At 36.6% G+C, this 23,586-nt stretch overlaps 1 protein-coding gene across 6 annotated transcripts in view; it reads left to right on the top strand.

The window, feature by feature from the left end:
- The window catches only part of IMMP2L (inner mitochondrial membrane peptidase subunit 2), a 453,769-nt gene that overhangs the window by 356,272 nt on the left and 73,911 nt on the right, over positions 1-23,586 (top strand). For all 6 annotated transcript variants that reach the window (XM_062609578.1, XM_062609580.1, XM_062609579.1 and 3 more), the window contains one exon: positions 354-456. In XM_062609578.1, coding sequence (XP_062465562.1) covers positions 354-456 — 103 coding nt within the window. The remainder of the gene's footprint in view (positions 1-353; positions 457-23,586) is intronic.

The following is a 23,586-nucleotide window of genomic DNA, read 5'->3' as shown; positions in this document are numbered from 1 at the left end:
ATGCTGTTTAGCTTGTTACAGCTGAAGAAATCCTGTCCCCAGGACATAAACATTACAAAAATCCAAGCTCCAATCCCATAATTATATATAACTGAAAGGTTTCTTGTTCCCCATTGTGCTGTGATTTCTGCCAAAACAACATAGTAAACAGTCCCTGATAGTGCAACTAGCTAATACAGAATTACAATGTATTTTGATTGAGTAGCACTTTTGAAGCCTAAAGGACTTCAGTGAAGGTTTTTTTAAGTAACCGTTCAATGGAATTCACGCCATAAATGTGTGAATTTTCCTAACAAAGCACTGTATGTTTTTCTTTTTAAGTAATTAGCCATTATTTTTGCAATTCTTTTTAGAACTATTGGATACAAAAAGAAGTATGTAAAAGTTCCACATGGGCATATTTGGGTGGAAGGTGATCATCACGGACACAGCTTTGACAGCAATGCTTTTGGCCCGGTAAGTCAATTTTCTGTATATCATTTACAATTTGCAACTGAAAAGCATTGCATGTCTCCTGGGTCGTTTGTACAACACAGAAGTACGAATTGACTGTGACAGTATTTTTGTGAGAATTATTAAACTTTATCAGTGGAGATTGAGTTTATTCTTAACTATTAGAAAAAGAACAAAGACTCCTTTTAATTTCCCCATGTGGAAAGAGCAGTGATAGAGTTTTTAAATTTGAAGGGATGTACTGGAGGAGTAGCCAGAGGGCGAGCCAGATCCCTGTAGCTGACAGATGCTCCCTGAGGACATGTTGCCAGCTGATGTAATTTGGAATAGTTCCCTCCCAGGAGTTTGGTCTTGCTTTAGTGCCAGTACTGGGGTAAAAAATTAGGAAATTGTAATTGTGCTTAGCAAATGTTAACTGTTAAATTGGTCTGTGGACGATGCTAGAGATATTTCAAAAATTTCCCAAAAATAAATATGTGTGTTTTCTTTACATAGGGCCATTTTCTTATTGAATAAAGGCAAAACAAAAATTTGTTTCTTGACTGGTAGAACTGTGCATCTGTTCATCAAAAGACAGTAAATGCTTTCTCTGCACTTCAGTTTTGGTTTGGTTTTGCTTTTGTTAACTTTGTGCAGATTCCTGTTCTTGTCTTAGATTCAGCTAGCATGCAGGAAATAGCTACATGAGCTGTGCATCCTGCTGTGGAAATACAAATCCTTTTTGCCCTACTCCATATGCAGGGTTTTGACATGTGTTTTTAAGAGACAATGCTTTTCTGATACAAAAGACACCCACTAGCTGTCACAGGGAAGTTGTCAAGGCTGGATTTTTCCTCCTTTGTGCACCCATGTTTCATACAGAAGTCAGCCCACTGGCCAATTTTATTAAAAACAGCAAAGAACTTATGAATTTGTCTGGTGTCTGGAAGTTTAACCTAATTACTAACTTTAAATAATTCATTCTCAGGAAAAAATAACAAAAAGACCTACTGTCTCTGTCTGGTCTGGAGTACGTGATGCCATTGCTTCCTTTGGATGGTCTCACGTATTTTTTTGTGCTTGTGTTTCTTGCTATTTTCCATTACTGCTTTCCTGCCAATATCTTCTAAGATTTCTAACATTTAGTTTTAAAGGTTCTTTCCTGCAGAATTTAATTCAGTCTATCCTGTGCAGGTATCTCTTTCCTTTTCTGTCTCACTCTTTGTTCCCAAGGTAAATCTTAGCTATAAAACCACTAATCTTTTCAATTACAAATATACTTGCAATGTAGCCTCTGAACAGAAGGAAACTTTCAGATTTAAAGCAGACTTGCAGCAACTCACACAATAGTTAATACAAGGTAAAATCCTCAAGGTAGGCCCTATACAGCTTTCATGCAAGATAGCATGTTGGGGTAGATGTAACTACCCTCAGACTTTTACTCAATTCCCTGATGTTTATAAATATTAGAAAAGTGCCTTCACTAGGCTTTGACCTCACATTAGTCATCAGCTGCTAGCTAAAATTGGATAGTATGTCATTTTTCTTATAGTAATGGCACCTTTTGAAAGCTTGTAAGATCGTTTTTGACAGTGAATTCTTTAGCATTCCACAGGAATAATGACCTTTATATTGTGTAGACTATGGGCAAATCAGTTGTATTTTCCTCTGAAATTAAGAGGCATTTTCCTTTGAAATTAAATTATAGAAGCAATTTGAATGCAGGCAAAAGGGGGCAGAAGCGATCACAGGGATAAAAAATAGCTTGAGAATAATAAAATTTGGAAAATTTTCCTCTGTAGAAGAAAATGGAAAGCATGTTTAGAAGGACACACTGGACTCCAGGTTCTTTTCCATTCTACATGTTTGTTTTTCGGTTACTGGGACACTTTCTACCCCTATGTCAGCTTTACTCTGGAGATTACTTGCACAGGTGAATTAAAATATAAAAATCACTCTCTTCAATCCATTCAGAAGGTATGTTCTATTTAAAAGCGTTTTCTCTTATAAGACTGTGGCAGTCATAGGGAGCAGACTACACAACAAGGACAGGAAAGCATTTTTCTCACTTTGCTAGAGATTAGTTTAAATGTTATGTGTGTCACAATTATTACTTGCAAACCCAGACAAATTTTCTTGGATCAAAAGATTCAGTAAAAATAGTGTATTTTTTTAAGGTGCATTATGTTGTAGGCTACCATGCAATCTTGTGGTAGAAAAACGTATATAGTGCAGACAGTCAGACCCAGTAATGTTGGGTAGATAAGTTTAATGAGTTACATAAGACATAAAAGGAAACTATGGAAAAACAGGATGAGAACAGATGTTAGAATATTTTTTTCTCTTGGAGGATAACAGTATGTGTAATGGCCTAATGGGTTAGTTTGATAAAGCCAAAACCCTGATAACAATCAAGTTTTAAATTAGATGAACCTTTGGAGAGATATGAATTTCTAAAATGTAAAACCTTGTAAAATTAAAATATCTCTACTTAGTTCATAAAATGTTATAAAATATATTACCTGTTATTACATGATTTTTATAGCACTAAAATTGGAATATTGAGGCATAGAGAGACATTTTTCTGAAGTGTGTAAATACGATGAAAATGTTTCAACTAAGATTTGTAAACGTTTAATATTTCTTTTCTACCTAATCATGTCTTTGAATAAATGAACACCTTGTACCAGGACATCTATGGGTAATGTTGGATAAGAAATGCTGTTAAATTGCTATAATAAAAATTAAACATCAATTGCCTCTCCAGAATACTGGACTAAATTTAGTAGTGTATGTTTGTTGTGCATTGTCTTTAAAAAATGCTTTGAGTAATACAGAATGGCAGGTGTTGTACTGTCGTTTTGATACTGCTATTTCAGGTTTGGAAATATGTCATGTCAGCCATTCATAATGCTGAAAATAGCTGTTTTGAATAGAAGCCAATAAATATTCACAGTACTTGCATCTTTTTACTATTATTTAAGGGGATAAAAAATTACATACAGCTGGATTTTTTTTTCAATTACCGGGACTAGCATAGAGATTTCTTCTCAGTTGGATATTACTGTTATCAAATTATTATAGAGTGAAATCAAACTTTTATGATATTACCTTAGCATTCCTTAATTGGCATACTATAGGAATATAATAATAGTTGATTTTGTTTTCAGTTCTGATAATTTTGCTGTTTTGGAGGGCCTTTTTACTATGAGGTTGTAGTTCGACAGCATGAGAAATATAACATTAATGTTCCTGGCAATACTGCTTCTTTTTTAGATCAGAAACGCAGAAGACACATTATAAAGAATTGAGGAAGTATTAAACTTGATCAATTAGTAAACTCCTCTGCTGCTTCCAATTTCTTACAGATTTTAATGGGTTAACTTTATGCCAGATCAGTTACTGTCATTGCTTGCACAGCCAGGTTAATGCCAGCATAAAACCAAAGTGATAATTCATATTCTGAATCTGTCAGTCTGGCTAAATCAAGGGAAGAGTCATTATAGACTGTACTTTGCCCAGATCAAATGTGTAGAGTTGGCATCTAGCAGTTCAGAGATGGTTATGCAACCAACATGTAAGGACATCTGAGAAATACCTAGTAAGAAGTGCATACAGTGACTGATAGATAGATATATATATATTTCTGGATGTAAACACATGCAGTGAGTAGCTTTTCCAGAATAAGAAAAAAAAAAAAAAAAAAAGTTAATTTACCAAAGGAATCCCTATAAGATGAAACTCAACTATTTTTTTTTTCTTTTATTATTACTACATTTCTGTGTTTCCAAATGCTTACAAGATGAGGATCTGAAAGACCTTTATAAAATTAGGGCTTGAAGTCAGTGGCAGTCATTCAGCTGTCTTCTAAAGGACCTGAACAAAAGTTCATTAAAGTCAATGAGAGATTTCCTTTGACTTTAATGGATTTGGATAAGGCTCTTTATGAGTTAAGCTTCACAATCCAGTGTAAGAGGAAAAAAGCTATTATCTCCCTTATCTTCCTGGGAAACCTGAGACACAGTATGTTGAGTACTTTGTCATTAAACATATTTGGCTCAGCCAGGTCCCTATCCTAGTTCTTTTACTAAAAATAGTTATCTTTTGATGTATTTACTCTCAAAACTAAATCCTGTTGAACCTGAGCCTGGCTTTTTATTTAATAGAAGTTTTACATTCATAAGCTTTACATGAGTAAATAGCTTTTAGTCAGCATTACTGTAGAGGCCATTTTTATGATTGCCTATATAAGCAATTTTGTACTGTTAAGTTCATGTAATAAACTATCTGAAAAATATTACTGTCTAACTAATTTTCTTCAGCCCAAGCCTGTAGACTGTGACTAGAAAAGAGTAGAATCACATTCAAAATAATATGCTGAGTTTGTTAGTTATTTTAATTTGCTTTTCAAAAGCTACCATCATCTCTCTTCAGATATGGCAGAAATGGTTTAACTGCTAACCGTCAGTGGGCAAATTCAATTAATAATAGGAATGGAGTATCCCTATTATAACTATTTTCTTAAACTGATCCAGTGTTTCCCTCTGTGAGTACTGTTAGTGAATGTAAGCGGTCAAAACCAGAAAATATTAAAAGTTCATTAGACAATAAGGTGAACTGAAATAAAACTTTCTTAGTGAAGGGCATTGTTGGTAAACAAAATACTTGAATCAAGAGGTTTGCAGCTTGTGAGAATAGCCTGGCTTTGTATCATCTGTCTTCTTCTAAGGTTCAGAAGACAGTTTAAGGAAGAAGCAGATATCTTTCTGCAGTTCTGGATTACTTGCATAATAGCAGGCAATGAATGCCACGTCCTAAAAGTGCGCATCATCTCAGTGATGATCTTGCCATCTGCTGAGGGTTTCATGAGCTGCAAACAAGTGCAAGAATCACATATCCCCCTGAAATGGAGCAGCCTCTAAGGCAAAATATGGGAAGAGTTTAACAGCTCACAGCAGTGTGCTGAACAGCACCATGTTAAAATTGCACAGTAAGGTATACAGGCAGGGCAGAATCATCCCACAGAGAATTCTGCCAGGTCTCGAAATACCTAGTGACCCTATTTGTCCCCCCAGTACTCCAACCAGCCCTTGAGAGAGGCTTAAGACAAATAGTTCAATAGCAGGTACCCAAAACCTAATTTTCTTAGTTCAGACTGAAATCATGAGGAAATAGTCGAGCACTGAGCACAAAAGTGTGATTTTCGCAAGAAAACTCCTAGCTGTGCTTACACTCATAAAGTTAACGTAGGCGAGAGTAACACTGGTGGAAAAGTAGTCAGCGAAGGCTGGGAATGAGCTCCTGGGGACTTTTCTGCATCAATTTGCTACCTGATGTGATGACCTTTTCTGCTTTCTGCTACCACTGTGGCCAGTACTTGCACCTTCACCTTCCCTTGTATATGTAGCCTGGGAGAGCAGCATGACTCTTATGGGATTGGTAACATTTCTATTTTTTCTCTTGGGTTTTAAGAAATGAAGCTGTGTTTAAAGAGGATGTGTAATGCAAATATGCAGTCAATAACGTTTTATAATATTTATCCCTGGCCACTAGCAAAAATGAAATAGGTAAAATTGTTTACAACCAGAGAAAAGACTTTGCACATGGAGCATGAAGTTACCAGTGATAAATAGGATTCATGCAGAGCTTGAACTTGTGAAAGTCTATGATGAATAGAAAAGATAGGACATTATGTGTTATGACTGCTGATAAATAAACCTCGAAGGGTAAATATGCTTGTCCCTTTTGAGAGAATGTTATATGTGAGATGCAAATAGAGATGGTGTCTTGTCTATTGAGAATGACAATTCTCTCCAGGAGCTGCTGAAGGGTAGCCTTGGTAATAAGATTGTGTGGCCTCACTGTCCATTAAATTGACTAAGTGAATTTGCAGTATAGGGAATAAAAAGCCCTCTGTAGCTGTCCTAATTCTCTTGGAAAGTAAAATTTTTAGCCTGAGTGTAGTCTACAAACCAATGCATAAAAATTAATCTTTCAAGCAGCCTTGTTAAAAGCTCTCAATTACATTTACTCTATTTCTTAAGCAATGGAATGTTTATGAGGACTTGTAAAGTAGCAGAAAGTTTGGGGGTTTTGTCTTAGTTAGGTGAATATTTCTGAATACAAGTACCTTTAAGGGATTTTCCAACCACATTGGAAAGAACCACAGGTGTCCTGGTTTCAGTTCTGATAATTTTCTTCCTAGTAGCTGGTGCAGTGCTGTGTTTTGGCTTGAGTCTGAGAACAATGCTGACAACACTCCAATGTTTTAGCTGTTGCTAAGAAGTCTTACCCCTATCAAGGACTTTTCAGTCTCTCATGCTTTGACAGTGAGGAGGAAGCAGGGACAGGACACCTGATCCAAACTAGCCAAAGGGGTATTCCATGCCATAGCACATCATGCCCAGTGTGTAAACTGAGGGAGTTTCCCAGAAGGGATTAATTGCTGCTTGGGTTAGGTTGGGTATCAGTCAGCATGTGGTGAGCAGTTGTATTGTGCCTCATTTGTGTTTATTGTTTTTTCTTCCTAATTCCACTTTAGTTTTATATTCTCTCCCTTGTTATTTCCCTTATTATTATTATTATTATTATTTAGTATTATATTGTACTGTAGTTATTAAGATGTTCTTATCTTATCTCAACCTGTGGGGTTTACATTCTTTTGATTCTCCTCCCCATCCTACTCAGGAAGAGGGGAAAGAGTGGAGGGTGAGCGAGCGGCTGTGTGCTGTTGAGTTACTGGCTGGACTTAACAACCAGGTTTGATGTTACTTACATTGAAAGGAACCAGGAAAAAATATTGAAAAAATCTTAAATTGGTTTAATGAAATATTAGAAGAGATCAGAGAGCTGTCAGATGCATGATATCATTTGTAATTTACTAATTTGAACAGCTCTGTTTTAAAATGTAATAATTTGCTGAGTCCTATATACTGCTTCATCAGTTTCCTTACAATTCTATTTCTCTCAAGTTCCAGCCTGAAATACCTTTATATTTGATAAGCATTCTGCATAATTTATAGCATTATATTCCCTATATAGGATCTCATAAATTACTTGTTTTAATAGAAATGAGGCACAAAGGAATCTTTGCTGACTGCTATGATTTAACTGTATATGGAATTTTGATTCATGCTGGCATTCATAGTACATTTTGCCAGGATGTCATTTAAAAGTCCATTGAATGTTTTTGTTTCTATTTTTACTTCCTTGGACATCAAACATTGTCAAAGCTCAGTCACTGTTTACTAAAATAAAGTTCTAAATTTTAGTTAGTAGTATTAAAGGAATTTTTTATCCACCTGATTCCAATTTTGTATGACATAAGATTCCAATTTTGTATGACATAAATGCTTTGGTGTAATAAATACTCATCTCACTGAATCGCCCAATCTTGAGGTAAGTCTATTTTACTGTAGCACCTTGTTTGCATGATTGTACATCATATTGGGAGGTTAGGAATGCATATTTATGTGGTAGTGAATGTGCATATTTAATTTATTTGCAAGTGTATGTTTGTTTATTTTTTAGAAGCAAAACTTAATTGATACATGGTGAGCAATATTAATAGAATTACCACTGCTTCTATAACTTATTTGAGGGAAATTATTTTTCCCATCTACTTGGTTCACGACCCATCTGGGGTACTGTGGTTTGGGGCTTCCCTGCACAGGAATTGCAATGATGTATGGAAATGAGACCTTTTAAAAGCCCCTGTAATGAACCTGTAGCACATGATGTAGAAGAGGCTTTGAGAACCAGGCTTGTTCAGCCTTTAGCAGAGAAGGCAGCTAGGAGAGCTCATGGCTGTCCTCATCTGCAGTACAGCATATGGGGAAAGCAGGGCCCAACTTGTCTCAGAGATTCAGAATAGTAGAAAGAAAGACAAAACAGGCAAAAGGCGCAACATAGAACCATAGACTAGTTAGGGTTAGAAAGGACCTTAAGATCATCTAGTTCCAAGCCCCCCCTACCATGTGTAGGGACACCTCACACAAAACCATGACACCCAAGGCTCTGTCCAACATGGTCTTGAACACCGCCAGGCATGGAGCATTCACAACTTTCCTCGGCAACCAGTTCTGGTGCCTCACCACCTTTACAGTAAAGAGCTTCTTCCTTATATCCAATCTAAACTTCCTCTGTTTAATTTTTAACCCGTTACCCCTTATCCTATCACTACAGTCCCTAATGAAGAGTCCCTCCCCAGCATCCCTATAGGCCCCCTTCAGATACTGGAAGGCTGCTAGGAGGTCTCCACACAGCCTTCTCTTCTCCAGGCTGAACAGCCCCAACTTTCTCAGCCTATCTTCATACGGGAGGTGCTCCAGTCCCCTGATCATTCTCGTGGCCCTTCTCTGGACTTGCTCCAAGAGTTCCATGTCCTTTTTATGTTGAGGACACCAGAACTGTACACAGTGTTCCAAGTGAGGTCTCACAAGAGCAGAGGAGAGGGGCAGGATCACCTCCTTTGACCTGCTGCCCCGGATATGGTTGGTTTCCTGGGCTGTGAGCACACACTGCCAGCTCAAGTTAAGTTTCTCATTGACCAGCACCCCTAAGTCCTTCTCCGCAGGGCTGCTCTGAATCTTCTTTGACCAACCTGTAGCTGTGCCTGGGATTGCTCTGACCCAGGTGTAGACCTTGCACTTGTCATGGTTAAACTTCATGAGGTTGGCATCAGCCCACCTCACAAGCGTGTCAAGGTCCCTCTGGATGGCATTCCTTCCCTCCAGCGTATCAACCGAACCACACAGCTTGGTGTCATCGGCAAACTTGCTGAGGGCGCACTCAATCCCACTGTCCATGTCAGTGGCAAAGATGTTGAACAAGGCCAGTCCCAGCACAGATCCCTGAGGGACACCACTCGTTACTGGTCTCCAGCTGGACATTGAGCCATTGACCATAACTTTTTGTGTGCGGCCATCCAACCAGTTCTTTATCTATCTAGTGGTCCATCCATCAAATTGATGTCTCTCCATCATGACACAAGGATGTCATGCAGAACTGTGTCAAATGCTTTGCAAAAGTCCAGGTAGATGACATGGGGAATTCCAAATAAATATTAGGATTTTTTCCATTATGTGGTAAGTCATGCATTGATTACCCAGAAAGTTTCTGAGACCTCAGTTCATGGAGATAATAAAAATCCTGACTGGACAAGGCCTTGAACAACCTGAGCTAGGCCTGCTCCCAGTAGGAGGTTGCATCAGATGACCTTCAGATATCCCTTCCTACCTATATGATTCTGTAAATCTGGGAAAGCAATTTGTATTTTGTCAGTAAATGGTTCTATTTAGGACATAGGACAGAAAACTTACAAAAGTTTGCTATCCTATGTGTTAACACTGTAAAGCCACATTTACCAAGGGTAAAAAAAAAGGTAAATTTATCCACTATAGTACTACTATGCTATTGTTGCATTCTTTCAGAGGATTATCTAATATATCAACTTTCATTTCAGATTGTGCAAGTGTTTTTTGCAAAACTTCATCTCTATTCCTTCTTGTTCAAAAAGGAAGAGTTTGAAAGGTATACTGTACGTGAATCTTCCTAACTTGGCCATGTTTAAAGTTCAGCCTGGGCAGAGAAGAAAGGTTTCCCTCAAATACTATACTCTTATATTAACAGCACACACTTTTTTTTTTTTTTCCCTCCAAGCAGTGATTCAAATTCTATATGGACCAAACACAAATATCTAATTAAAGCCAAAACACTAGGATCCTGATCTTGAGAACATCTATGTGTACATAGTTTTATGTCTTCCTCAAGGGACTGCATTATTCAGAGTGTTCTTTTTTGTTTATATTGGTTCTTTGCTCTTTCACTTATTTTGAAAGACTTAATCAATAAAGCACTCCAGCTTAAACTGGATCATTTTAGTGATTTTAGGGGTTGACAGCTATTTCGGTAAATTTAAAATTTTTAAACCTTAAATTTTGAAATAGTCATAAGTTTTTTTTTAAATAATTGTGTTTCTGATTGTATCAAAGGCATCAAAGCATTATACAAACTATTTTTTTAAAAAGTAGCATAGAATTGACAGATTTATTCAAAATTTTTTTTAAGAATTTAAGAATTAATTTTTTTAAGAGTATAGAAATATTCTAGTTCTAGAAATGTTTTAGTGCACATAATCATGGTGTTGCCAGAAGAACTTTCAGATTAATAGCAGAAATTTAAAGTTATTTGTTCTCCTTTTCACTGCTGAAGAGACAAGTAAGAATAATTCTTGAGAGATAAGACTCAAGAGATAATTCTCATAGAATGTTATGTCTGCTGAGAGCAATAATGCCAACAAACAGAGGAGTAAATATGTTTAGAAAACAAATTGTAAGATGTATTCCTTTTCCCTTGATTATTATTTAAGACGATGTCACTTAATTAAAGTTCTGCGGAGTTATTCAGTTTACTTGCTCTGAGGACTTGGGCACTGCAGATTAGCTTTTAGTAGGGTTTGAAATTTTATGTAGGTTTCAATTAAGGGATATTGCAACCGAATACCAGATTCAGGAACCCGTACAATTGTTTTGATTTTTCTCTTCTTTTCAAAAAAGAGTTGTATATAATATGGGAACTGTTATTAGTAACAGCATGGAATAGTAATAACTCCATGGTGCTTCCTGTGTTGTTAATATATACTGCTTCCTTTTCCGCTTATACTTATGTACTTATGTACTTATATTTATGTAACTATATATTCTCATATAATCATTGAAAATATGTTTAACATCATTTCATACAGAACAGAAATCTCCCATCAGGTGACCAACAGCTCTTTGTGGTTGTGATGACAAGTCCGATGTAAACCTTTGGATACCACTGGTGCATAACAATGCCTGCAAGCTGCAAGATCTGTAACTCAATAGCATATTTTCTAACTGCAAAATTACTTTTTTCCCCCAGTGCATAAATCCCAATATGTTTTTAATGACTGCTCTTCTGAAATATGTATGTATTAGAGCTTATAATAATGCTGTCTCTTCTTCCTTGCCATATATATATTCTTGAAACTGGGAGATCATATTACAAGTTTTAGGAGATGTTAACTTTTAAGCCTAATATTTGCGAGATATAAGTTGCTGAAAGAAGGCTGGAAGGAAATGAAGGAAGCAGTCAATATGATTAGTAAGGTCTGATATTTCTTTCCTACCAAAGATGGAAATCTGAAGATGATGAATAATTTCCATACTTTGTAAGTATGGATTTTGGATCAATAATGAATCAATGATAAGAAAGAAAGATGAAGAAAGAAAGAAAAATTCCACAAAATAACACTTCCACTTCTGGTGGAAGTCATGCAATTTTAATAATGAAAATCTGTGCAGCATCAGTCAAAGAAATAAAATATCCTTAAAAGTCTTTCATTGTTTTATAATTGTAAAATGAGTTACCAGGCACTTAAAAAGTCACTCCAATGTGTTTCTTAAGAGCTTAGTAAATGGTCCCTCTAATCACTGTTTTACAGGCACTGGGGTCATTTATGTCAGGTGGTACTTATGTAATATTGCACATTGTTAATACCTTTAGTCAATGTTGCCAGAGTTATTGTCTGTAGAGTATAGCTTTGACTTGGTACATAACTGAGAGAGGAAGGAAAAGAGCTACGAGCCTTCCCAATTTTACTTTTGGATCACCTTGATGGGAGTCAGGTTTTTTTGTGACTAAGCCAGTCAGAATTTTTAAAGCCAAAAGCTCAGCTACCTCTTACTAAAAATGAACAAAAGAAGAGAAAGTCTAAAATTCCTAACTTGCTAGCAGTTTAATAAATTTAATTCTGTATTATGACTGATTATATTCACATATTTTCCTACTATACAAATTAAAATTTAGGTTTAATTTGCAACTTATTAAAAAACAGCTTTTGTATAATTTAGATGCCAAAATAATAGACTCTTGGACTACTCTGTAACAGATGTGAAACTGTTATCTAACATTGAATTTTGGCCATATACATGCTGAATCTAATGAAAACCAGGGGAAGCCTATGACCAAAAGAAGGTGCAATACACTGAAAAAGGAGAGGGATCATAAAAAGTAACTGCCTACAAAATTACCCATGACTTCTCCTTGGCAGGTTATGGCTCCACCTATTGTAATATCTAACTCACATTTGGCAGGAAGCAAGAGAACAACAGAAGTGGATTTCTACAATTTTAGTCATTAGATAGAGGCATACTAGAATCGTGGGTGGTTTGTTGTTGTGGGTTTGTTTTTTTTTACAATCTTATAATGGTGTCACAATCCTGAACCACTAATTCAAATTTGTTCTTCAGAATGTTGCTACTGTAGGTTTCCATATACAGGGTAAACCAGAAATACCTGCATTACTCTTCCAGACTGAATAGTCCCTAAATGGACATGCACTTTGGAATGAAAGTACACATGCTCACTAAAACATTTCTGATATTGCTGCAGCCACTGTACTCTCCATATCGTTATGCTGTGAACAGATAAAACACTCCCCATTGCCAAGTTCAATATACTGCTTTCACTTGGATATGTACTGTTTTCTAGTAAGTCTTGTATTACAGGGCTTGAGAAAGCGCTTCATGTACACATTTGATCTGTTCTCAAATATGCTGTTATCTCTTATACGTTTTCATGTGTCTCACTATTTGGATCACAGTTTTATTCTCTGTTTTATTCTGAGTTAGGACAAAGAAATACTCCAGAATGGTACTGAATTGATGAAGTTCTCACATAAGCACAAATACATCAGTAATTAATTTCCTGTTTGTACCAAAGAAAGGCTTTACTCATATTGGTAGTAAAAGATTGCTGTGTTTAAGAAAACTAGGCACTAATTTCAGTAAAGATTCTAACATTATTCTTTACACCAAATCAAAAATTATTTTAACAATAAATTTATCAAGTAGAGTAAGGTGCAGTTCACATAATAGCAGAAGCATACCTTGAATTTCTGTTGTAGTGTTCATCTCATAAGATCATGAAATCATAGAATGGTTAGGGCTGGAAAGGACTATTTAGTTCCAAACCCCCCACAATGGGCAGGGACACCTCACACTAGGCCATGTCGCCCAAGGCCCCGTCCAACCTGACCTTGAACAGGGACGGAGCATATACCGCTTCTTTGGGCAACCTGTTCTAGTGCCTCACCACCCCCACAGTAAAGAACTTCCTTATATTCAAGCTGAACTTCCCCTGTTTAAGTTTCAAGCGTGTATGAGCTGTCTGTATCTTTAAAAAACAAAATAATAAAGGTAGTCTTGTTTGTTTGTACTTGTGTTTACACGCAGTGTGAAGGCCTTATCTCACATCTGTGTTTTAAGTTCAAAGTTTTAAGAGATGCAGCAGCCTGAAGTCATGCACTAAAAAAGAGTAAAAGAATAATAGGATGTCTATCTTCCCTCAGAGTTCTCTCCTGGCTCATTTTAAACAAATTAATTTGACAGTAACAAAACCTAAAAAGGTATTTGTATTACTTAAGCAGTAAAGTATCAACAGAACCATGTCATTTCAATTTATCACTTGTCTTTAAGTGTGTGAAATCCTAGATCTTCATCACATTGCAATTGATTGCTTATACATAGAAAAAATCTTTAAACTTCACAGAGAAAAAAAAAAAAATTATTGACTACCAGCTGAGCCTTCACATTTTCCCTGACTCGCACATTTTTTAGTGAATCTCACACTACCTGAACTAGAATAGCACAGTAACCTTAGCTTTACCCTTGTTGCTATGTCTCAAGTCATTAGGATTTTATCCATCAAAAAGAGCTCTGGCCCAAAAAGCACACTGGCCCTTTGAAATTATAACCTAAGGGACAAATCCTGTGAAACCAAACTTGACCTCTACAGCTAGCTTTTGTCCTACCAGGATAAATCTGTGTTTCTTAAGAGCATGTCTTCTTGGTACTTTGAAGAAAAGTAACATATTACCAGGGTTACACAAGAAATGATCGCATCCATTTAACTTATTCAATGACTTATTGCACAAAGATTTTGAAAAAAGAAAAATATATAAACCTAAAAATAAAAAAATAATTTGAATTTTGAATCTTTTCCTATGATAAGTTCTACGGAAACAGAAAAGTAGAGGTGGGCTAGACAGATGATATATCATAAAGTAATTGTTAAACAAATAGCAGATGCTTCTTGAGTACTGTTACCTCCAGGTAGGATCAGGTATAAAGTATATCTTGTTTATAAGATCAGAAAGAAATAACTACAATCTCTTCTAGTTTTGCAAAACTGAATTTTTTCCTTTCTTGTCAAACTATGTTCAGTCAGAGCAGACATATTATTTAAAGAGATTCCACGATTTAAAGGTGATAACTGACAGTCTGAATTGTCTTTATTATGCATAATTAAAGAACTGGTACACTTACCATCTAAAAAAAAACTGTTAAGAAGTTCTTCTAACTCAGTGACAAATATCTAAGTAAAATAAACTTACTAAACATCAACATTATAAATCTGTATATAATTCAATTAATATTCCTTTTTCAACAGGACATAATAAAAAGCTGCCTTCTGTGGCACATGATGGTTTCAGTATTGATCGTTAGGATCTTGTGCTCTTGATAGTCTCTGGCTGCAGAAACAAATGCTAATGATACAAAAGTAACCAGAGTATAACACCTATAGGTGAAACAAAGCATTGATACATTCGATAAAAATGGGTTGTAATTATTTTTCAGAGACTTTTTTTTGTCAGAACAGCTAGGTGCTTTTTCTAAAATGGAAACTATATAATCTAAGGAGAAACAGTTCTGTCTACCAGTAGAGACAGCAGCAGTTTGCAGTGATATCTGGAAAAGATTCAGTTATCTTGGGAACAAAAAAATGAAGTTTATTTTTCTGTCAGAATTCCACGTTAAAGCCTTTCTTCCCAGCTCTCTAGAGAAAGTCCCAATAAGAATTTAAATGCATGCATTTTAAAATGAGATTCATAAGAGACTAAAATTATCAAAGTTCTGTATAAAAAAATAATACGGAGATGCTGCTTATAGATTTTGAAATAAAAAATTAAGTTATATCTTTAAAGTGGAATATTGCAAGCCTTCAGGAGGCTACTTTATAAGTGTTACATATCACTAATGACTGGTAGCTTTAGATTTCATGTCTTCTCTCCAACCAAAGAAAAACCCAGGATTTGTTTTCCATTAAATTTGGAACCAGGCAAAAATACCTCTTTTTCAAGTATTCTCATCATATTGAAATTTCAGTAAATGTGCAAATTAAGCTCCAGCATTAAGCAAGCTTTCAGTGGTAGCATACTAATGACATTGAGCAAACTCTTAAGAGAATTTTGCATTGCATTTTACTATCCTATATAGCTATAAGAATAATATTCAGCTTTTAAAAATAATTTATTACCTCTGTTGGTGTCTGGAACTTCTACAAAAACTTTCTTACCAAAGGAAGGGGAAAAGAAATCCTTTTGTAAGCTAGAATGGGTTGATCATATGTCTGGTTTGTACAATATGTAGTAGTAAAAACCTGGGAAAAATATTATCTCTGTGGGACTACCTGGGAGTTTTGCAAGAGATTTCAGTGAGGTAGGGACTTCATCCCCCAGCAGGTTTTCCTGCTGACGCTATACTGCAGGCTTATAGCACTACAGACTCTGCCCAGAAAGGGGTGGCACTCAGCTTTCCCTGCTGTACCTTTCTCCAGTCCTGCCATGCTCCATCTGTCCGGGTCTGGCAGAATCTTCAGAGAAAGAGATTGCATCTTTGTCACATAGTCATGTGTCTGAAGAATCTTGTTCATGTTTGATATTTAAAGGTTTCCTCTGTTATTGTGGTGTCGATTTGCAGCACACAAATGCTAAATACATAGATGAAGAAATAATCTTCCTGTTTGTATAGCCAAAAGCTGTCCTTCAGACTACCATAGAGTAGCTCTTTGCCAGTGAAGGACGTCTCCCAGTACTTAGCCTACTTCCAAAACTCACAATTGATCTTATGTGTTTTTACAGTAAGAAAAAGGATCACATATCCCAAGTGGAATGAATTACCTAGCATCCTTTCAGTTGTGCATGTCACAGTAGCTTGTAGTTTCTGAACTGTTTCTGAACAATGCCTCTGTGCATTGCAGCTAAAAATGAAAACAGCTGGTAAATTGCAAATACATTTTTGATTGGTTTAGTTGATGTTAGGTACAATATAAAGCATGAAACAATAAACCAAAAGTCCCTTAGTGTTCTGGGTAACTAACCAGAAAGACACTTAGTGTGACATTGCTAATGCAGTCACATAAAGGGAAAAATATCTGCTGATATTAACAACTTTTATTAGGCTACCTGAATAAAATTCACAGAGAACCTTTTAGGGTAAATGCCTTTTTAAAAAAATTATTTTCCAAATTTTGTCATTATTAAAAAAGAAATCCATTATAAATATTTATAGTTTGATTATGGCTTCTTGTTATGTTTTCACTCTAATTCAATCCTGTCAGTATACACTCTTTCACACTCCGTCACAAACTGAGGTAAGGATTACAGAATTGTTCGGTATTAGGTATAAAATTATCTTTCAGCCCATGTGCAATCTCATCTAGTTTGATGTCTTACTTATCCTAACGTTCTTCTTATGTTGAAATAAGCTCTATGAATACTTATGGCCACTTTTTTTCCTGAGCATCTGAGCAGCCATAGATACATTTGAAAGGTTCACTCTCACTATGGGTGTCCTGAAAGGCATTTTATCTGTCACACTCAGCAGCCTTTGCTAGTTCACAGCAGAAGACAAAAATATTTCTGTTTACATGGATGAAATAGAAAAGAGTTTGCTTTTCTATAATACCTTCTCTATTTCAAAGTTTTTCAAAGAACTTGAAAAAACATCCCGACTGAGTTCAATGCTACTGCAGTGTGTGAGTAGGCAGTAGCAGCAGCCCTTCAGGACTGCATACTTAGTAACAGCACAAAGACAGACATTTCAGCTAGTATGACGATAAAAGGTATGTTGAAAGGATTGTGAAAATGTGTGCAAGGCATTTCACTGTGGGAAAACAAGCAAACAGACAAAACCATCAAAACCTATGTGAAAGACATAGCATGTTTTAAAACATTTTCCTCAGGTATAAAAGATGTAAAACATTTTAGGATTACAAGATGTTTCAAGCTGTAGATATTTTTTGTTTAAATAAACCCTGCTCTCTCAACTTAGTTCATATAAAACTTTCAAGATCACCAAAAATATAAAACTAGCATCTTATTTCACTTTTAGCCATCTCAGCAGAGAAGGCATAGAAGTAAAGCACTGCAGGTATTGAATTATTTTTCATTACTGAATGTGGCAGTTTCTGCATGCTCTAGAGAGTATAAACTCCGTATAGATTTGGCATTGCTATTGCTTTTTCTCTGCCATTTTATGAGGCTGACATTTGACAACTGTCAAATTAGCACTTTTTCTCTGCATTAGTCTTGCATTAAATACATGGATTTCTGCGTATTTAGTGATTTCACTCTTGGTTGTTCTGACACGTTTGTCAAATTCCTAGTGTTCGCTTTGAAGTACAGACTAAGAGACTGTCCCAAGACAAGCACTGAAAAGTACATGTACTATTTTTGTAGAAGGGATGGAAATCTTTGTAAGCTTAAAATGCTTGAGAAAGGTTACTCAAAAGCTCAAAAGTGCCATTTAAAAAAAATATTGTGAAAAAAAAGATTTTTAAATTAATGGAGAGGTCAGATATGGTGTACATTTAAATTTGTATTTGTTAGAGAGCACTAATAAGAGGTCTAACTTTCAGTAATGCTGCATACCTGATTCTTTCCATTCATCTGTCTTCCAGAGAAAATCAGGATACTTATTGAAGTCCAGTGAAATCTGAACCTAAAACTTACTCTTAAGTCCTGCATTTATAAAAACACCTAACCCATGTTTTACTTCTTTCCCTTGTATTTCTTTATCCTTCCTTTCACATTTTTCTCCCTCCCTTTTTTTTCCAGAAACAAAAGAAAATACATTTTTTACAATAAACTTGATGTATTCCTTGTCTTCTTCACAGAGATTAATCTCCGTTAAGACTCTTTTGTTAAATTGTATGAATTGCATTAGATAACTTATTTTATTAGTAAACAGCTTTCTGAATCCACAAGCCTTCCCCCCCCCCCCCCCATTCTTTTTTTAATCATTTTTCTTTTCAGTACTTTGAATTGCTGAAACAGAAGCACAGCCAGGTTTCAGTCATATGTCTTGAGCCCCACGAAGAAAGGCAACTCAGTTGTTTAACTGCCCCTTGAGAAACACTTCTCATTCTTCCTAGTGGAAAGTAGCAGTGCTTAGGCCTTGAGATTAGGAATTCAGTTCGGGCTGCTAGAGGTTCAGGGAGCTTGTGACTTTCAAATAATAACTTTCAAATAATAACTTTCAAATATTGCCTATGGTTTCCTATTTGTTCCACTAAATTCTCTCTGAAGAGTCACTTTCTTTGGCTTTATATCATGACTTTACATTACAGATATTTATAGTACTTTTTAATTTCTCCTTTTTGAATCACTTACATTTGGCTCCCTGAGTGTTATATTCTCAAATGTGAGTCAGTCTGTCAGGTATTCAGAACACAGAATGTATGTTCACACATCTGCAAAAGCTTCATATACCTTGGGCACTCTGTAGGAATTAAGAAAATAGATTTTCTAAAACGATAAAACATGACATTAATATAGAAAATGTCAGTCACTAGTTACATTTTTACAGAAAAATATTATTTGCCATGGCAGAGTTCAATGCTTAATAATACATTGTTCTTGTCAGTACTGTTTAAAGTGCACATGATTCATACTAAAACTTTACCTTAGTTGATAGTGAAAGTAGGCACTTAGCGTTTTCCTGAACCAAATCTCAGTTCAGAAGTCTAATGCACTTCCATATTTATAGCAATAGAAAAGATTATTCTGCCTTCTCTGGAGATTTATTTATCTCAGTAGTATAGAAGAGGTTTATACTGCCATTGCTGCAGTTTTTCAAGATCTACTGAAACATTATTTAACAATGCACAGTGTGAGGATGCTGGATTTACATATATTGGGAAATGTCTCCTGTTGAAGTTCAGTTTAGAATTCAAGACTATGTTTCATAGAAGAATGAAAACCTAAGAGAGGCAGTGTTGCTTAATATAAATATTAAGAAACTCATGGATTGCTTGTGCCCTGCTGTGCTGTCCCTCCAATAGATGTTGGGGTGATTTAAGTCCCCCATGAGGACCAGGGCTTGTGAATGTGAGGATGCTCCTATCTATCTATACAGGGCCTCATCTGCTCAGTCTTCCTGGATGGGAAGCTTGTAGCAGGCTCCCACTATAACTTCACCTGTCCCTGCCCTCCCTTTAATGCCGACCTATAAACTCCTGGTCATCTCCACCTTCGTCCTCCAAATACAGCTGGTCATTGACGTAGAGGGCAACACCTCCTCATTGTCTCTCCTGCCTGTTCTTCCTAAAAGGCTTTTATCCCTCCATTCCAAGATCCCAGTCATAGGAGCCACCCCACCATGTCTCTGTGATGCCAGTGAGACCATAGCCCTGCAGGCATCTGCATAACTATAATTCCTCTTCTTTACTCCGAATACTGTGTGCATTTTCATAGAGGAATTTAAGTTGGGCCCCTGATGAAGCCAACTTACTGGCTGGAATTCCTTTGTGCTGTTCTTCAGGTGCTCTCCTGTTGACCTGCAGTCCTTCTTCAGGCTCTGGACATCTCTTGCTAGCACTGGCTTCAAACTGGTAGGAGTGGAATGCATTGAGGTTCCCCTCACCTGGCAACTTTAGTTTAAAGCCCTCTTAACCAGTTTGTCAAGCTTATGACCGAAGATGCTCTTCTGCTTCTTTGAAAGATGGGCATTATCAGTCAAAGTTCAATGAAATCTAACAAGTTGAAATTCTGGATTCTGCACCTAGGACTGAGTAACGCTATAGACAAGTATAAGTTGAGAGAGGAATGGCTAAACTCCAGCCCTGCAGAAAGGAATTTGAGGGTGATGGTGGCTCAGTAGGACTCAGCAGTGTGCCCTGGCAGCCAAGAGGACTAACTGCATCATGGGGTGCATCAAAAACAGCATAACTAGCTGGTTAAAAGATGTCATTATCTCACTGTAGTCAGTGTTGGTACAGCCTCACCTTGAGTACTGTGTGCAGTTCTGGGCCCCGTGATTTAAGAAGGATGTGAAGGCCTTTGAATGCATCTGGAGGAGGGCAACAAAGCTGGTAAAAGAGCTGGAAGGCATGTGGTTGGAAGAAATGGCATGTGAGGAGCAATTGAGGACTTCGGGTTTCTCTAGTTTAGAGAAAAGGAGCCTGAGGAATGACATCATTGTTCTCTACAGCTTCCTGAGGAGGGAAGTGGAGAGGGAGGTGCTGAGCTCTTCTCCCTGATATCTAGTGATAGGATATCTGGGAATGGTTCAGAGCTACACCAGGGGAGGTTTAGACTGGACATTAGGAAGCATTTCTTTACCAAGAAGTTGTTCAAACACTGGAACAGGCTTCCTAGAGAGGTGATTCATGCCCCAAATCTGTCATTGTGCAAGAGGCATTTGGACAATGTTCTTAACAATGTACTTCGACTTTTGGTCAGCCCTAAATTGGTCGGTCAGTTGGTGCCTTCCAACTGAAATAGTCTACATTACGCTATGCTGTGCTATGCTATTTACAGTCTTGATTTTAACTCAGGTGATGTTGCACAATATTCTATTAGGCTAAGTTAATGTTAACAATATTATTTTTTCTTCCTTGCTTGAAACATTTGTCCCGCTCCCAAAAGGGAGATTCTATCTTGTTTTTGATTTTGCCATTCATCTTTCTTCTGTATTCAGCAGGATGCTTATTATCAGTCCTTTGATTTATTTTGATCTGTCTAGCATCATTTGTGTCCTGTGTCCACTGTTTCCCATTTGGCAGTCACATTGCTCACGTACTCATGTTAAATGCATGCACATTGTGTCTGGCTATGCATTCACAGAGTCAGAAAATACTTATTGCTGTTTACACTATTGGATTACTTTTGTGTCAAGGTAAAGGATATTCATCATTATTTATTTTTTTCTAATTTATAGTTTATAGAAATAACAAGCTTCTTTGGGTATATTATGTTACTTCAGCTGTTTAGAGGTTGAGCACTAAGTTTAACTCATCATCTAAGATCCCCTTTTCACTGATGACATACCTAGAAGGTGATTCATCCCATCAAAAGCCAAGGATTTTAGATGAATGGGTGAATCATCCTCTAGAAGTTCCATGAACTTTTTGTTGCATTTCAGGTAAACTCAATATAATGTGCTAATAGAAAAAAATTTACATTCCTTTCTATATTACCACTTTCCTGGTTATTCTCGGAAAATATTTATATCTGTTTTTCAGAGGAAATGTGATGCACTTCTAGGGCTAGATTTACATTTTCTTGTGTTTGGCCTCTTGTCCTAGATTATGAGGGGCTCTGAACTTGCAAAAGGGATCCTTTCATCCTTGCAAAACTTAACTGAACTCTTTCAATAAATATTGTTTGCAGTCTTAGTCACAGTTAACATTTTATATAATTGCAAACATCAAAGGTCAGGAGCAAAACTATTATCCTGAGTCTGGTTAAACCACTGTTGTCGTTTAACAAATATACCAAATAGTAACTGAAGCCTACATCATATGGAATGAATACACTTGATTGCCACTTGTCTGTGTTTTTTCCCTTCGACAAGTCAGAGCTCCTTATCTTCCAATGCAAAACTCTGTGTACCTACTCTGCTCTTGCTGCGTGCTGCATGCTGCTGAGCTTTAGCCATCTTGCTTTTCACAGTTCTGCAGCTCCAGTGTTTCATTTAATTCCTTCCCCTGTACTGTGACGCTTTCTTTTCTCCCTTGGGATCTCTTTCCACTCTGGCAAAGTCTTTGCCTTGTCTGTTGAGACTCCTAATCAGATTATGTATTTTATGCTCAGCCTCACAAAACCAGCATCTGTTTCTTTCACTAGGAAAGAATGAAATAGAAAACAAAATCTTAAGATTATATCATCTTTTATATACTGTATACATCTTCTATGCCTTATAAAACTTACAGTAACTGATACTGGACATGAATTCTAATACCACTGTGTAGTTTGGGTAACAGAACTTTGGTTTAAGGCCTGATCCATCATTTGTAAGCAGTGACTGCATTTGGAATTTTTTTTATAAGGAATAAAGTACATAGTTAGATTTTACTCCTGACTTTTCAGGCTTTTAGATGTTCTGTAGCTTGAGGTTGGAGCTGGATTTGGGGCATGCCAGTATTTCTGGTCTTCTGATCATCCAGTGTGGGAAGTGTTGCAGTTTCCTTGAGGTCTATGCACCCATGGCCATAAAAATGGGCTTTTGCTTATCTTACACTTGTTTTGAAATACTAGCTTGGAAAGTGCCCAGATATCCCAGCTGAGGCATAGACTCAAAATTATCTTTCAGTCCCTTGAGTTTACCCCTGTCATTTGGCATAGGATTGATAGTAGTGTGGGGAAACAGAAGCAGCTTCTTCCTAACTAGTATTTATTAGTAACAATTTGTCAGGTTTTACTATTAGCCCCACAGCAGCCAAAATACAGAGACATGCATGAATCCTGCTCTAACTGTGCTTAGTAATTTTAAAGTGCTCTCCATTTTTCTGCTGTAGACAGATTTTTTTTTCAGCCTGTGCCTGCCAGTTGCGGCTGACAGCTTCCCCTTTTCTCTTTGAAGGGCAGAGCTTTAAGATCAGATGCCTTTTGATCTCAGGTTTGATAATTTTCATATGCTCAGCAGTTAGCTGAGGGTCTCCTCCTTGGTTATAATCTTAGTAGTTATTTTGGAGGAATGCTTAATCTGGGGCATGATTTATTTTTTCTGAATAATTACTGTTTATTAAGGAATAATTATGAAAGTACATCAATTAGACACAAACAAGCAATTACATTACAAATGCATTACAAATGAAGGTTTGTAAATGTAAATAGAATGGAAATCAGTGTTTGTACAAGACACAGGTCCACAGTTCTCCACAAGAATTTTACTGAGTTTCGCAACAGCAGAAGCCAAAGCTTGGTTCCATTAACACCTTCCCCTAGTGGGACATACTGCCATCCAATACCACAGTTTGTCTGTGATTTTTCAGACAGCTTTCAAGTCATGTTTTCAAGACAATCTGAAACAGTTTTAGTATGATGCTTCTCTCACACTTTACAAA

Source organism: Pezoporus occidentalis, unplaced genomic scaffold (assembly GCF_034315485.1).
Source record: "Pezoporus occidentalis ecotype Australia unplaced genomic scaffold, CSIRO_AGI_Poc_V1 ctg14, whole genome shotgun sequence".
Taxonomy (NCBI): Eukaryota; Metazoa; Chordata; class Aves; order Psittaciformes; family Psittacidae; genus Pezoporus; species Pezoporus occidentalis.
This window is presented reverse-complemented; position numbering and strand designations above follow the sequence as displayed.